At 39.1% G+C, this 14,974-nt stretch overlaps 1 protein-coding gene across 3 annotated transcripts in view; it reads right to left on the reverse strand.

Annotated features, from left to right (window-relative positions):
- Positions 1-14,974, reverse strand: part of XPO5 (exportin 5) — a 54,044-nt gene that overhangs the window by 21,429 nt on the left and 17,641 nt on the right. For 2 of the 3 annotated variants that reach the window (XM_064286563.1, XM_064286571.1), the window contains 5 exons: positions 7,939-8,064; positions 6,681-6,771; positions 5,022-5,150; positions 3,592-3,710; positions 896-1,051 (listed from right to left, as the gene is read on the reverse strand). In XM_064286563.1, coding sequence (XP_064142633.1) covers positions 896-1,051; positions 3,592-3,710; positions 5,022-5,150; positions 6,681-6,771; positions 7,939-8,064 — 621 coding nt within the window. The remainder of the gene's footprint in view (positions 1-895; positions 1,052-3,591; positions 3,711-5,021; positions 5,151-6,680; positions 6,772-7,938; positions 8,065-14,974) is intronic. The other variant, XM_064286568.1, reaches the window with a different exon arrangement.

Raw genomic sequence — 14,974 nt, forward strand, 5'->3', positions numbered from 1 at the left:
ATGCAGAGCCTAGCACGCAGAAGGCACTCAATGAACACTTGCTGCGTGAATCAATAGCTATAATCAATCACCAAACCCTAACACATCTGCCTCCTTTGTCCTACTACTAAGAACCCTATCATCCAGCATATGGCTTATGCTGTATTTCTCTTGGATCATGCTGAACCGGTAGAATCTCCTAGTAATCACAATACCATCATCATATTTAAAAAAATAACTCCATAAAATCATGTAAAATCTGGTTCGTATACCTCATTGTCCAAAGAAAGTTTTAAAGATTTTTTCAAACCAGAATACAGCCAAGGTTCATAAATTAAAGTTGGTTGTTGTATCTCTTCAGTCTTCTTCATTCTAGAACAGTCCCCTGCCTTTTCCCCCACAACACTTCCTTTATAAAAGGTCTAAGCCAATTGTCTGGTAAAATGCCCCACCTTCTGAATCTGACTGTTTCCTCTTGGTAGCATTTTTCTCATTCTACTGTCCTTTTGTATTCTATCACCATCAAGCTGCTTCAGGCACCTGTGCCTTTTCTTCATGTTGTCCCCTCTGACCATACTGCCACATGTTCTCCACATGACAACTCCTGACTGTCACTGAAGACTTGGCTCAGGCATGTCTCCCTTAGGAATCTTTCCCTTTCTCAGTGCACAAGTCTATTAACTGCAATGCCAAGTCAGTATAACGTCTGTTTATATCCCTTTCTTCCCAAACAGATGAAGTACTCCTAAAGTGTAGAACGTTTTTTCCATAGCCTGATCCAGAGTAAGAAATGAATAAATATTTGCTGAACGAATAAATGACTGTTTATTAGCCTGCCTCACCACATTCAAAAACAGTTAAAAATTAATTAGCTTAGAAATGCCAAAGTCAAGTTTGCAAAGGAGATGGCATTTACCTTTGAGAAGACCTGGGGCAGAAACTCTGGCCTATAGGTGACAAATGGAAAGAGGGCTGAGACATTAGTGAGGACACAGGACAGGATGAGAGGATCCTTGGTGTCAAAGTTCAGGACCATCTGCAACAACTCTATTCCATCAGTAACAGGGATTTCCTGCAACACAGGAATGAAAAGGATGTTGACGTGGCTGTCATCACTCAAAGATAACTAATTTTATTAATTTTTCCTTAGACTGTATCTAGTTTATAAACATATAATACGGTTGCCATATATGGTACATACGTACTTTCATATACCGTTACATATGTAGTTTTATATTTGTACTTATAAAAAAATAGTATATAAAGTTTTATATACTATTTTTTAACCCTAAAATTCAAACTATTAACCCATGTTATTAAAAATTCTCATAAACAATGCTGCCACATGCCATATTAGGGATGTAGCATTCCCTACTACCAGAAATTTAGAATGTTGCCAGTTTTTCACTGTTGAAAATCATGCTAATATAAAAAAAAAAATATACATATTGGCAAAAAAAAAAAAAAACCCAAAACTCTATTTTGAATTATTTCACTTGACTAAGGGTCACAATCTTTTGGGATGGCTAGACTTTTTTTTTTTAATATAATTTTTATTGTGCTTTAAGTGAAAGTTTACAAATCAAGTTAGTCTCTCACACAAAAACCCATATACACCTTGCTGCACACTCCCAATTACTCTCCTCCCAATTCGACAGCCCGCTCTCTCCATCCACTCTCTCTTTTAGTGTCCATTTCGCCAGCTTCTAACCCCCTCCACCCTCTCATCTCCCCTCCAGGCAGGAGATGTCAACAGAGTCTCAAGTGTCCACCGGATCCAAGAAGCTCACTCCTCACCAGTGTCCCTCTCTAACCCATTGCCCAGTCCAATCCATGTCTGAAGAGTTGGCTTCGGGAATGGTTCCTGTCCTGGGCCAACAGAAGGTCTGGGGGCCACAATCACCGGGGTCCTTCTAGCCTCAGTCAAACCATTAAGTCTGGTCTTATGAGAATTTGGGGTCTGCATCCCATTGCTCTCCTGCTCCCTCAGGGGTTCTCTGTTGTGTTCCCTGTCAGGGCAGTCATCGGTTGTAGCCGGGCACCATCTAGTTCTTCTGGTCTCAGGATGATGTAGTCTCTGGTTCATGTGGCCCTTTCTGTCTCATGGGCTTGAAATCGCCTTGTGTCCTTGGAGTTCTTCATTCTCCTTTGATCCAGGTGGGTTGAGACCAATTGATGCATCTTAGATGGCTGCCTGCTAGCGTTTAAGACCCCAGACGCCACTCGTCAAAGTGGGAAGCAGAATGTTTTCTTAACAGATTTTATTATGTCAGTTGACTTAGATGTCCCCTGACACCATGGTCCCCAAACCCCTGCACCTGCTACGCTGGCCTTTGAAGCATTCAGTTTACTCAGGAAACTTCTTTGCTTTTGGTTTAGTCCAATTGTGCTGACCTCCCCTGTACTGTGTGCTGTCTTTCCCTTCACCTAAAGTAGTTCTTACCTACTATCTAATTATTGAATGCCCCTCTCCCTCCCTCCCCTCTTTCGTAACCACAAAAGAATGTTCTCTTCTCAGTTTAAACTAATTTCTCAAGTTCCTATGATAGTGGTCTTATACAATATTTGTCCTTTTGCAACTAATTTCACTCAGCATAATGGGGATGGCCAGACTTTTTGAGTCAAAGGTATGAATATTTCTAAGTCAAGTTGCTTTTCTTTTCTATAGGCTGAATCAACCAATTCCCTATCCATCAATGTGTCTTCCTTACCACGGCCTCAGTGACAAGAAGTATCATTCCCTGAAACCTTTACTTATTTAATAAATAAAAAAATGAACTTATTTAAATTTGCATTTCTTTGGTTATTAATGAGGTTGAATTTTTCCCATGTTTATTAGCTACTTTAGTTTCTCCTTTCTAAGTTATCTGATCATATCCTTTGTCTAATTTTTTTTTATTGTTCCATTGGGTTCTAGTGTTTAGGTTAACTACGTGAATACCTAATGTGTTAATATGCTACTCATGAAAAAATGTACTATATCTAACATATCTTCAAAATACTTACAGATTGCTTTCTAAAACTCACCTAAAATGCACCAAATTTAATCACCCCACAATTAGCTGTGATCCAATTATTTTAATCTAATTAACATAGCTAATATGGTACGTGCTGTTACCCAAATAATTGTAGCTGCACCTGAGGTAATCCAATAAGAGAAAGGTGACAGGCTACATGAAATACAGAAAAACAAGACCTATGTATTTAGCATTATTGAGGGGGAGAAGGACAATGATTAGCGAACATGAATATTCTGGTCCACCTGCCATAAGCATCTCTTAAGATTACTCAATTTAAGGTTTCCATCACTGTCTTCCCTGCAATAGTTATCGCAATAGTTATCCTAACTATGGCTCCTATGTACTACCAGGCTCATCTTACTAACTTTAAAACGGATACTAGACTTTATAGGGTTTAGAGTTGATAGATATGAGTTTGGATCCCAGCTCTGTCATTTACTAGTTATTTGAATTGGGTATGTTATTTAACCTTTCTGAATCTCAGTTTCCTTTTCTATAAGACTTACATTAACAAATTTTCCTATCCCTCTGCCAGTTTAAAAAAAAAAAAAAAATCACAATAATTTTACAATCAGGAGAAACAGTTACTTACTTCTTTATCTAGTGTTCGAAACATCTGGTTGATCACGCATTCCAAAAAAAAAGTCATGGCTTCCCACTGCACGAATGAAGGTGAGAAGATGGAGCAGAGGTTGCCTTCTCCAGTTCCAGCTGTAGAAGAACAAGCTTTAAAAACACACACACACACCCCCAGCATTATAGGAACACAAAAGAAAGAGAGAGACAATAGGGCTGTAGGGACCACTCAGTAATTTCACAGTTGAAGGAATAGGGTAATCTAACCGCTTACATTCTAGGAGAAGAAAAGACCACGTATGCCAGAGGGATTCCTATCCAGCCTCCACCTCTAACAATGAGCTGCCTGAATTCATCTCTGTGAGCCTTGTCTGTAAAATCGTTACGAGTACTGAACATGCACGTAAACATTAAAAGCAGTGCCATGATGAGCACTTGATAAATACAAATTTCTCTCTTCCTCCCCCCTTACAGTTTATCTACAGGAATCTGGTAGAACGATGGTTAGTGCTTGGCTGCTAACTGAAAGGTTGGAGGTTTGAGCCCACCCAGTGGCTCTGCAGGAGAAAGACCTGGTGACTTGTTTCCATAAAGATTACAGCCTAGAAAACCCTGCGTGGTAGTTCGCACTGGGTTGCTCTGAGTCGAAAATGAGAGAGCACCTAACAACAGGGATCTAAATACTATTTCAGTTCATAAAAATCTTCCAAGGAACTGATAGAGGATACAAAATGCTGCTTCACATGCGAAAGCATCATGACAATTTTAAGGGCTATGTCCAAACTGTGTAACACCAGAGCACATCACTCAAACAGCATTGGCAAAGAGATTCACAAATTATTTTTCTTACTTCCATATAGTGCTCCTATTCACTAGCTTCATAATGGTGCAACATAATTGGGCCTCTGCAAACTTTCAATTTACTAGATGTCAGGGGCCTTTAGTCAACCGTGAATACTGAGAACTATTAAGTGTTAAATCCCATGAATGTCAAGTACCCATGTACTTGGAAATCAACCGTTGAGTATGGAAATTTTTTAACTCACACTTGCCTGCCTTATTCAACTTGTCATCCATACCCTGCATTGATAAGACAACAGACAATAAGAATACAGACAAGTTATGCATTTGGGTAGAGGGGAATATTCTGACTTTACATAAAGTGGCATTTCCCAAAGGATTTAAAGTGGCCAATATGGGAAGTAACTGTACTGCTCCTATTGTTATGCTTGCCTAACATGTCATTCTTTGCAAGTTTAGGAATGGTGCTGTGCAAGAACTTGGTTGAAAAGCTCTGAAAAGTTAGGGCAAGATATGAAATTTTTTAAGATGGTGACTAAAGAAACAAAATCAACAATAAAAAACTGGTTGGTTCTGTTAGAAAAGAAAAAGAAAAGCAGTTTTGATAAGATGCTTCATTAATGTTCAGCAATGCAAAAAACTTACAGTTCAAGGTTCCAGTATCCATAGAGCTTGAGAGTTGATACTTCAGCCATTCCCCAGCCATCTGGAAACTAGTCTTGGGATCTAAACGACATGCCAACCTCATCACCTCTCCTTGTTGGGCCCGGGAGGCTGCCAGAAAAAGGACATGAATCAATAACTGGCATATAACAGGTGATTAGTTAATGTTTATTTATTTACCCATCCCAGAGGGAAATGCTCAAAGAAATGGTTTTGTAGACTTGTGCTTTGAACATATTAGATTTTCAATAAAGCCTTGCTGAATTAAAAAAAATCCAGAAATTTTCAAAAATAAACCACCTCTAGAAACTGCCTTCCAAGCTAGATCCTGTTAAGTGGCAAACTAAAAGTAGTTTCCCATTTGTGTTGGAATTAAAAGGAAATAAGGTTGGGAGGAACGGAAAATGGTCCGACAGTTTCTCAAAACATTAAATATGGAGTTACCGTATTACGCAGCAATTCCATTCCCAGTTAAATGCCAAGGGAAAAAAACAAAAAAAACATATGCCCACACAAAAAACCTATGCCTGAGTGTTCACAGCAGCATTATTTCTAATAGCCCAAAAGTGGAAACAACTCAATGTTCATCGACTGATAAACAGATAAATAAAACAGTACTAGCAATAAAAGAACTCATACACATATAATGTGGATGAATCCTGAAAACATTAAGTAAAAAAACGCAGTCACAAAAGACCATGTAGTATATGATTCCATTTATATGAAATGTCCAGAACTGGCAATTATACAGAGACAGAAAATAGATAAGTAGCTACCAAAGACTAGTCGGGGGGATGAGGGGATAGAAGAATGACTACTAACAAGTACAGGGTTTCTTTCTGGGGTGATGAAAATGTTCTATAACTGGCTGTGGTGATGGCTGGACAACTCTATGAACACACTAAAAACCACTGAATTATACAACTTTAATTGGGTGAATTGTATAGTAAGTGAATGATATTTCAATAAAGCTAAGAGGGAGAGGAGATAAGAAGGAAATAAGGCTAGAGAAAACCCAGAACAGAATTAGGATATTAAAACATAATGGGTTTTTCCCTCTTTTTGGAAAAAAGAACTGAGAAGTAAGGTGGTATTTAATCCTAAGCATGAAAAAAAATTCAAGACTGTCTTAAGTACTGTTACTACCTACCCTAAACGTCAATGTCCAAAAGGTGTGCGCGTGTTGGAACAGAAAATACCACACCTGGAATGAATGCAATCCTAGCACAATTCTACAATGTGAAACTAGAGCTTAAGTAGGCAGCTGTCTACATTTGGGGCTATTTAATAAGAAATGAGGATGGCGAGACTTCTTCTCACGTACTTTGGACATGTTATCAGGAGTGACCAGTCCCTGGAGAAGGGCATCATGCTCGGTAAAGGGTCAGCGAAAAAGAGGAAGACCCTCAATGAAATGGACTGACACAGTGGCTGCAGTAACAAGCTCATATATAGCAATGACTGCGAGGATGGTACAGGACTGGGCGGTGTTTCACTCTGTTGTACGTAAGGACGCTATGAGTGGGAATCAGCTTGATGGCACCTAGCAACAACAAAACCGCAAAGGTCATGCACCATGATTCATAACATGAGATACCATTCTGACACTGTCAGAGGAAATTCCAAGCCAGTATCACTTACAATTGAAGAAAGCATTGAAGTCCTCGTCACTATCAAAATCAAATCTAGAGTATTCACAGCTAGGGCTGTCTGTTTTAGAAGGAAAGCCCATCTGGAAAGAGAAAGATGATTGGAGTAGGGGACAAAAATGGACCTACTAAGAGAATTCTTAAGCTCCAGGAACTCAAGCACTTTTAAATTTGTTTAAGAGTTAAGGGTTTGCACCAGGTATTTTATGATAAATAGCCATTTCTGCTCTATCCCAAGCTTAAATTTGCTCCCAGGACCAATATGTCTGAAAAGAGCAGAAAAGAGAATACTTCCATAGTTGATATTTTCTTCCAAGTTCTTCCAGAAGAATTAAATTCTGGAATCCACTTAAGGTCTACGAGTATGAATATGTCCCAAGACCAAGTCATACGTGGCATGCGATAACAAATAAAGAACTGAGAACTATATATGTTATTAAAAGTTGAATTCGGGTAATGAGCAGGTAGAACTTTGTATGTTTCACTCAAAAAGTACTGAAGACCTTAGCACGGAATAAGAACCCAATATACTCTGTGCTAGGTGAGTTACTTGCACAAATAAGGGTACTCTTGAATGGATTCCACTCTCGGACTTTACAAATCAAAACAAGAAACTATCAACTGCCAAGAGTCCTTACCAAGTATCATAAACCAAAACTAAACCCACTGCCATTGAGTCTATTTCGACTTGTAGTGACCCTACGGGACAGAGTAGAAATGCCCCATAGGGTTTCCAAGGAGCGCCTGGTGGATCTGAACTGCTAACCTTTTGGTTAGATGCCATAGCTCCTAACCACTATGCCACCAGGGTTTCTCACCAAGTATCACAGGGAATTCATAAGTTACTGTCTATTGAGACAGTAAGCAATCTTTGCTTCCACTCCTACTTCCTTCTCACTCGCCTTCCTGATTCTCACTTGATTTTCAGAAAAAACTCCTAGATATTATCTCCTCTTGGAATCTTCTAGACTACACCTCTAATTTACCCCCGAAGCATTCTGCTTTTCACCCCTGTACAGCATTTATCATATTGAGTTGTCATTGATCTTGTCCTATCACTTCTTTTCCTTAGCACCTAGCTCTAAAATATGAAAGAGCAGCTATAATACCCAGTATGGACTGCTTTCTTCCTGAAGAAAAAGAGAATAATATGCCCAAGGTAGGGATCTCAGCAATCAAAAAAGGGCTGTCAATGATGCCAGTTATGTGTATTCACAGGCACTCCACATATTTAGATTCCCGTTACATACCTTCAGCAAGTTAGTCATAGAAGCACGAAGATATTTTGGTATTACTGCTAATAGCAAAGGGTCACGGGATAGAATCTCATGTCTAAAAAGGGCTCCCCAAGTCATTTGAGTTGAAGAGCGTAGAAACTAAAGGGAAAAAAAGAAAAAAAAAAAACAAAAAACCTCAGAGTAAGGGTGCGGATTCTGTATAACCAAGATAATTTCTTAGCCCAGCAGTTTTCAACTTTTTTTTTATAGAAGTATCTCTTTAATATTTTTAAACTGTCACTACTCTAATGCTCACTATGGCCTACACGTTACTGAGACAGAATGTGGGTCAGGTACAATTCTGGGAATGTGGGCTGAATTCTACCACTTTATTATTTAAGAAAGGATAACAGAATCTCAGAATGTTATTGAGAGGAAAAACTTTAAATGGGATGAAATTAATTTTATAACACTATCAGACTTCTGTATTTAAAATACTGTTAGTTGAGGTGGGGCCAAGATGGTGGTGTAGTCAGATGCTTCCTGTAGTCCCTCTTATAAAAAGGACCCGAAAAAACAACTGAATCGATTATATGTAACAAATCTAGGAGCCCTGAACATCTAAGGCAAAGGTGAGGAATCAGACTGAGCAGCAGGGGAAGGGAGAGATGGTTCAGAAGCAGTCAGTTGTTGCCAGAAATGACATGGTGGGAAGCGGCACCCTGCAGGCTGGACCGGCTGGCATGAGCTGTGAGGCAAGCAGTGGTGCTCGGGACAGGTTTTCCACATCGGGAGAGACCATGTGGCAGAGTCTACTCAGGCCTCCAGAACCAGTGAAAAGAGGTGCTCAATCAGCAAAAGATAAGTACATGCGTTTAACCTACCACGTGGATCAAAAAACACCCTTTTGGGAAAAACCTCTCTCCCATTAACCTACCCCCTCCCCGCTCTGCACTGGGTCCCAGGCTAGCCTCAGAGATTTTCATGTCCCCTAGGCCAGAACTAGGACCTGTCAGGTGCCCTGAGCCATTCTCCTGGCCTTGGAGAGGGAACAAATTAACAAACAGGAAAAAATAATCTCCCAGCTCCCCTAAGCCAGGACCTCAGGGAAGGCACAGCTCCTTTTCCTAGGCACAGGCATAACGCGTCCACAGACTTTAAATGCCTTTTACCCCTGCACAGACCTGTGTGGGCCAATTTCAACAGAAAAGGCCCCCTTTAGCACAGAACAACAGGGTATATACCCGAAGCCTAACTTCGACTGTATCAGCTTTATGGTAGAGTGACAGTTCATGTTATTTGACACTGCTCTGCCTATTAAGCAGAACCCTCACCTACCCACATTAGGAGCCTGAGGACAGGTGGCTCCATCCATGCCATCTAGCCACCTACAACAGGGGTCCAAGGATAAGTGGTACCTCCCAGTACTTACAGCCAACGGCACTGGGTGCCCACAATCTGGATCTAAAACCCACCCACCTACGTGCTCTAGGGAACAGGGACATGCTTTCCTCCCAGACACTCAGGGGCAGCTGTCAGCTGCCTGCCTTGTTCAGCGCGTGACGCCCTACTGCAGCCAGATACCTGTGCCTACACCAATCACCCCTGCCCATTTAAGACTGTAGGTGAGAGCCTGCACCATACGTGTGGTGACCTGGACTATCTGGACCCTGAGCTGAATCCATACAAGGAAAGTAAACAGACTCCTGAGCTCACATACTTAGTAACAGATCTAACCACCTGGTGAAAGGACGTTAGAGCTTCGAAGGCACCCACACTCAAACTAGCTCACTCCAGCAGCCTATCTGGGCAAATCAGAACAAAACAAAACAAGAAGCTAGGACACTGTAAACAAATATAAAATAAATAAATATAACTTATCAATGACTTGGAAACAACATTCAATATCAAATCACATAAAGAGGCAGACCATGATGGCTTCAGCAAGCTTCTGAAGCAAAGAATCAAGAGATCTTCTGGAGGAAGAGAACTTCCTGAAATTGCCAGAGGTAGAATACAAAAGATTAGTAACAACTCTTCAAGAGATCAGGAAGGAGATCAGGCAAAACGTAGAACGAGCCAAGGATACAGGCAAAGGAACAGAGGAACTTAAGAAGATCAGAGAAGAGCATAACAACAAATTTACCAGGCTACAAGAATCCAGACAGAGAGCACAAACAGAATTCCAGAAGATTACCAATAAAATTTCAGAATTAGACAACTCAGTAGAAAGTCAGAGGAGCAGAACTGAGGTAATGGACGTGGAAATTAGTGAGACTGAAGATAAAGCACTTGATATCAACTTATTTGAAGAGAAATCAGATAAAATAATTAAAAAAATGAAGAAACCCTAAGAATTATGTGGGACTCTATCAAGAAGAATAACCTATGAGTGACTGGCATACCAAAACAGGGAGGGGAACAGAACATACAGAGAGAATTGTTGAAGATTTATTGGCTGAAAACATCCCTGGTATCACAAAAGATGAGAAGATATCTATCCAAGATGCTCATACAACCCCACACAAGGTAGATCACAAAAGAAACTCACCGAGACATAATATAATCAAACTTGCCAAAACCAAACATAAAGAGAATTTTAAGAGTGGCTAGGGATAAACAAAAAGTCACCTACAAAAAGGAGAGTCAGTAAGACTAAGCTTGAACTACTCAGCAGAAACCACGCAGGCAAGAAGGCAATGGCATGATATACATAAAGCCTTGAAGGAAAAAAACTGCCAACCACAAAAAATACATTCGGCAAAACTGTCTTCTCTAATATGATGGTGAAATTAGGGCATTTCCAGATAAACAGAAGTTTAGGGAATTTGCAAAAACCAAACCAAAATTACAAGAAATACTAAAGGGAGTCCTTTAGTTAGAAAATCAATAACATCATATAACAACCCAACACTAGAACACAGGACAGGGGAGCCACATATAAACCCAGATATGGAAGTCACAAAACTAAATCAAAGCTAAAACACTGAAAATAGGGATACAGAGATGGCAACACGTAAAACATGACAACATTAAAACAAAAAAGAGGGACTAAAAAATGTAGTCATAGATCTTTCATATGGAGAGGAAGTCAAGGCAATACAAAGAAATAAAAGATTAGTTTAAACTTAGAAAAAGAGGGGTAATTATAAAGGTAACCACAAAAGAAACTAACAATCCTACACATTAAAATAAAGAACAAGAAAAACATAGACTTAGCAAATACAAAATCAACACAACAAAAAAGATGAAAAGAAAATACATAAAAATGACTCAGCACAGAAAATTAAGCAGAACAAAGGAACAGTCAACAATGCAAAAAAAAAAAAAAGACATCAAAATGACACCACTAAACTCATACCTATCAATAATTATGATGTATGTAAATGGAGTAAATGCACCAATAAAGAGACAGTGTGGCAGAATAGATTAAAAAAACATGACCCGTCTATATGCTGCCCACAAGAGACACACCTTAAAGACACAAAGTAAAACTCAAAGAATGGAAGATAATACATTAAGCAAACAACAATCAAAAAAGAGCAAGAGTGGCCATATGAATTTCTGTCAAAATAGACTTCGAAGTAAAATCCACCACAAAGGAAAAGAAGGGACACTATATAATGACTGAATGATCAATATACCAGGAGGACACAACCATAATAAATATTTATGCACTCAACAACAGGCCTCCAAAATAATATAAAACAAACTCTAACAGGATTGAAAAGAGAGGGACAGCTCCACAGTAACAGTAGGAGACTGTTGGTGAAGGAGAGAACATCCAGAAAGCTCAATAAAGACACACAAGGTCTAAATGCCACAACCAACTTCATCTCACAGACGTATAGAGAACACTCCACCTGATGGCAGCCAAGTACACTTTCTTTTCCAACGCACATAGAACATTCCCCACAATAGACCACATATTAGGCCATAAATCAAGCCTTAGCAGAATCCAGAGCACTGAAATACTACAAACCATCTTTTCTGACCATAAAGCCATAAAAGTAGAAATCAATAATGGAAAAAAAATCAAACGCATGAAAACTGAACAACACCTTGCTCAAAGACTACTGGGTTATAAACTAAGGTTGCAATAAAGAAACTCACGGAATCAAATGAGAATGAAAACACATTGTACCAGAACCTGTGGGACACAGCAAAAGCAGTGCTCAGAGGTCAATTTATAGCAATAAATGCACACATCCAAAAAGGAGAGAGGGTCAAAATCAAAACATTAATCCTACAACTCAAACAAATAGAAAGAGAACACCAAAAGAAGCCCTCGGGCACCAGAAAAAAACAAGTAATAAAAATTAGAGTAGAATTAAATGACATAGAGAATAGAGAAATAATTGAAGAGTTAACAAGACCAAAAGCTGGTTCTTCGAAAAGAACAAAATCAGTAAACCACTGGCCAAACTGACAAAGAAAAACAGGAGATGAAGCAAATAACCTGAGCAATGAGATGGGTGATATCAAAACAGACCCAAATGAAATTAAAAGAATCAAAACAGAATACTATGAAAAACTGTATTCTAACAAATTTAAAGACCTAGAGGAAATGGACAAATTTCTAGAAACACACTATCTACCTAAGCTAACACAAACGGAGGTAGAGCAACTAAATAAACCCGTAACAAAAGAGATTGATAAAGTAACTAAAAAACCCCTGAACAAAAAAGGCCCTGGCCCTGACAGCTTCACTGGAGAATTCTACCAACCTTTCAGAGAAGAGTTTATACCACTATTACTAAAGGTGTTTCAGAGTATATAAAAGAATGGAATACTCCTAAACTCATTGTATGAAGCCAGCATATCCCTGATACTAAAACCAGGCATACACCACAAAAAAAGAAAATTGCAGACCAATTTCCCCTGGGCAGTTCTACTCTGTCCTATAGGGTCGCTATTAGTCGGAATCGACTCGACGGCAGTGGGTTTTTTATCCCTCATGAACACAGACATGAAAATCCTCAACAAAATTCTAGACAACAGAATTCAACAATACATCAAAAAAATAATTCAACATGGCCAAATGGGATGCATACCAGGTATGCAGGGATGGTTTAACATTAGGAAAACAATCAATGTAATGCATCACATAAATAAAACAGAAGGCAAGAACGACATGATCTTATCAATTGATGCAGAAAAGGCATCTGACAAACTTCAACCCCCATTCATGATAAAACCTCTCAGCACAATAGAAATAGAAGAGAAATTCCTCAACATAATAAAGGCATTTATACAAAGACAACAGCCAACATCATCCTAAATGGAGAGAGTCTGCAAGCATTCCCCTTGAGAATGGGAACCAGACAAGGATGCCCTTTATCACCGCTGTTATTCAACATTGTGCTGGAGGTCCTCGCTATAGCAATTAGGCTAGATAACGAAATAAAGGGCATCCAGATTGGTAAGGAAGACGTAAAAGTATCTCTATTTGCAGATGACATGATCTTATACACAGAAAACCCTAACGAATCCACAAGAAAACTACTGGAACTAATAGAAGAGTTCAGCAAAGTGTCCGGATACAAGATAAACACACAAAAATCAGTTGGATTCTTCTACACCAACAAAAAGAATGTTGAAAAGGAAAGCACAAAATCAATACCATTTACAATGGCCCCCCAAAAGATAAATACTTAGGAATAAATCTAACCAGAGACGTAACAGACCTATACAAAGAAAATTACGAGACACTAGTGTAAAAAAACCAAGAGACCTACATAAGTGGAAAAACATATCTTGCTCATGGAAAGGAAGACTAAACATTGTGAAAACGTCTATTCTACCCAAAGCCATCTATAGATACAACGCAATTCCGATCCAAATTCCAATGGCATTTTTTAACGAAATGGAGAAACAAATTACCAACTTCATATGGAAAGGGAAGAGGCCCTGGATAAGTAAAGCCATTACTGAAAAACAACAACAAAGTGGGAAGCGTAATACTACCTGATTTTAGAACCTATTATACCACCATGGTAGCCAAAACAGCCTGGTACCGGTAAAACAACAGATACATAGATCAATGGAACAGAATCAAGAATCCAGGCGTAAATTCATTCACCTATAAGCAACTGATATCTGACAAAGGCCCAAAGTCTGTTAACTGGGGAAAAGACAGTCTCTTTAACAAATGGTGCTGGTATAACTGGATATCCATCTGCAAAAAAATGAAACAAGACCCATACCTCACACCTTGCAAAAAAAGTTAACTCAAAATGGATCAAAGACCTAAATATAAAATCTAAAATGATAAAGATCACGGAAGAAAAAATAGGGACAAAGCTAGGAGTCCAAATACGTGGCATAAACAGATACGAAACATTACTAACAATGCACAAACACCAGAAGAGAAACTAGATAACTGGAAGCTCCTAAAAATCAAACACTTACGCTCACCTAAAGACTTCACCAAAAGAGTAAAAAGACAACCTGCAGAGTGGGGAAAAAATTTTGGCTATGACAAATCCAGTCAGCAACTAATCTCTAAAATCTACAAGATACTGCGAAAACTCAACAAAAAGACAAATAACCCAATTAAAAAATGGGCAAAGGATATCAATAGGCAGTTCACCAAAGAAGGCATTCAGGCGGCTAACAGATACATGAGGAAACGCTCACGATCATTATCCACTAGAGAAATGCAAATCAAAACTACAATGAAATACCATCTCACCCCAACAAGGCTAGCATTAACCCCAAAAAACACAAAATAATAAATGTTGGAGAGGTTATGAAGAGACTGCAATGCTTATACACCACTGGTGGGAATGTAAAATGGTACAACCACTTTGGAAATTGATTTGGCGCTTCCTTAAAAAGCTAGAAATAGAAGCACCATATGATTCGCCAATCCTACTCCTTGGAATATATCCTAGAGAAATAAGAGCCCTCACACAAACAGCTATATGCACGCCCATGTTCACTGCAGCACTGTTCACAACAGCAAAAAGATGCAAACAACCAAGGTGCCCATCAACGGACAAATGGATAAACAAATTATGGTACAGTCACGCAATGGAATACTGCAGGACAATAAAGAACAACCATA

This window comes from Loxodonta africana, chromosome 1 (assembly GCF_030014295.1).
Source record: "Loxodonta africana isolate mLoxAfr1 chromosome 1, mLoxAfr1.hap2, whole genome shotgun sequence".
Classification (NCBI taxonomy): Eukaryota; Metazoa; Chordata; class Mammalia; order Proboscidea; family Elephantidae; genus Loxodonta; species Loxodonta africana.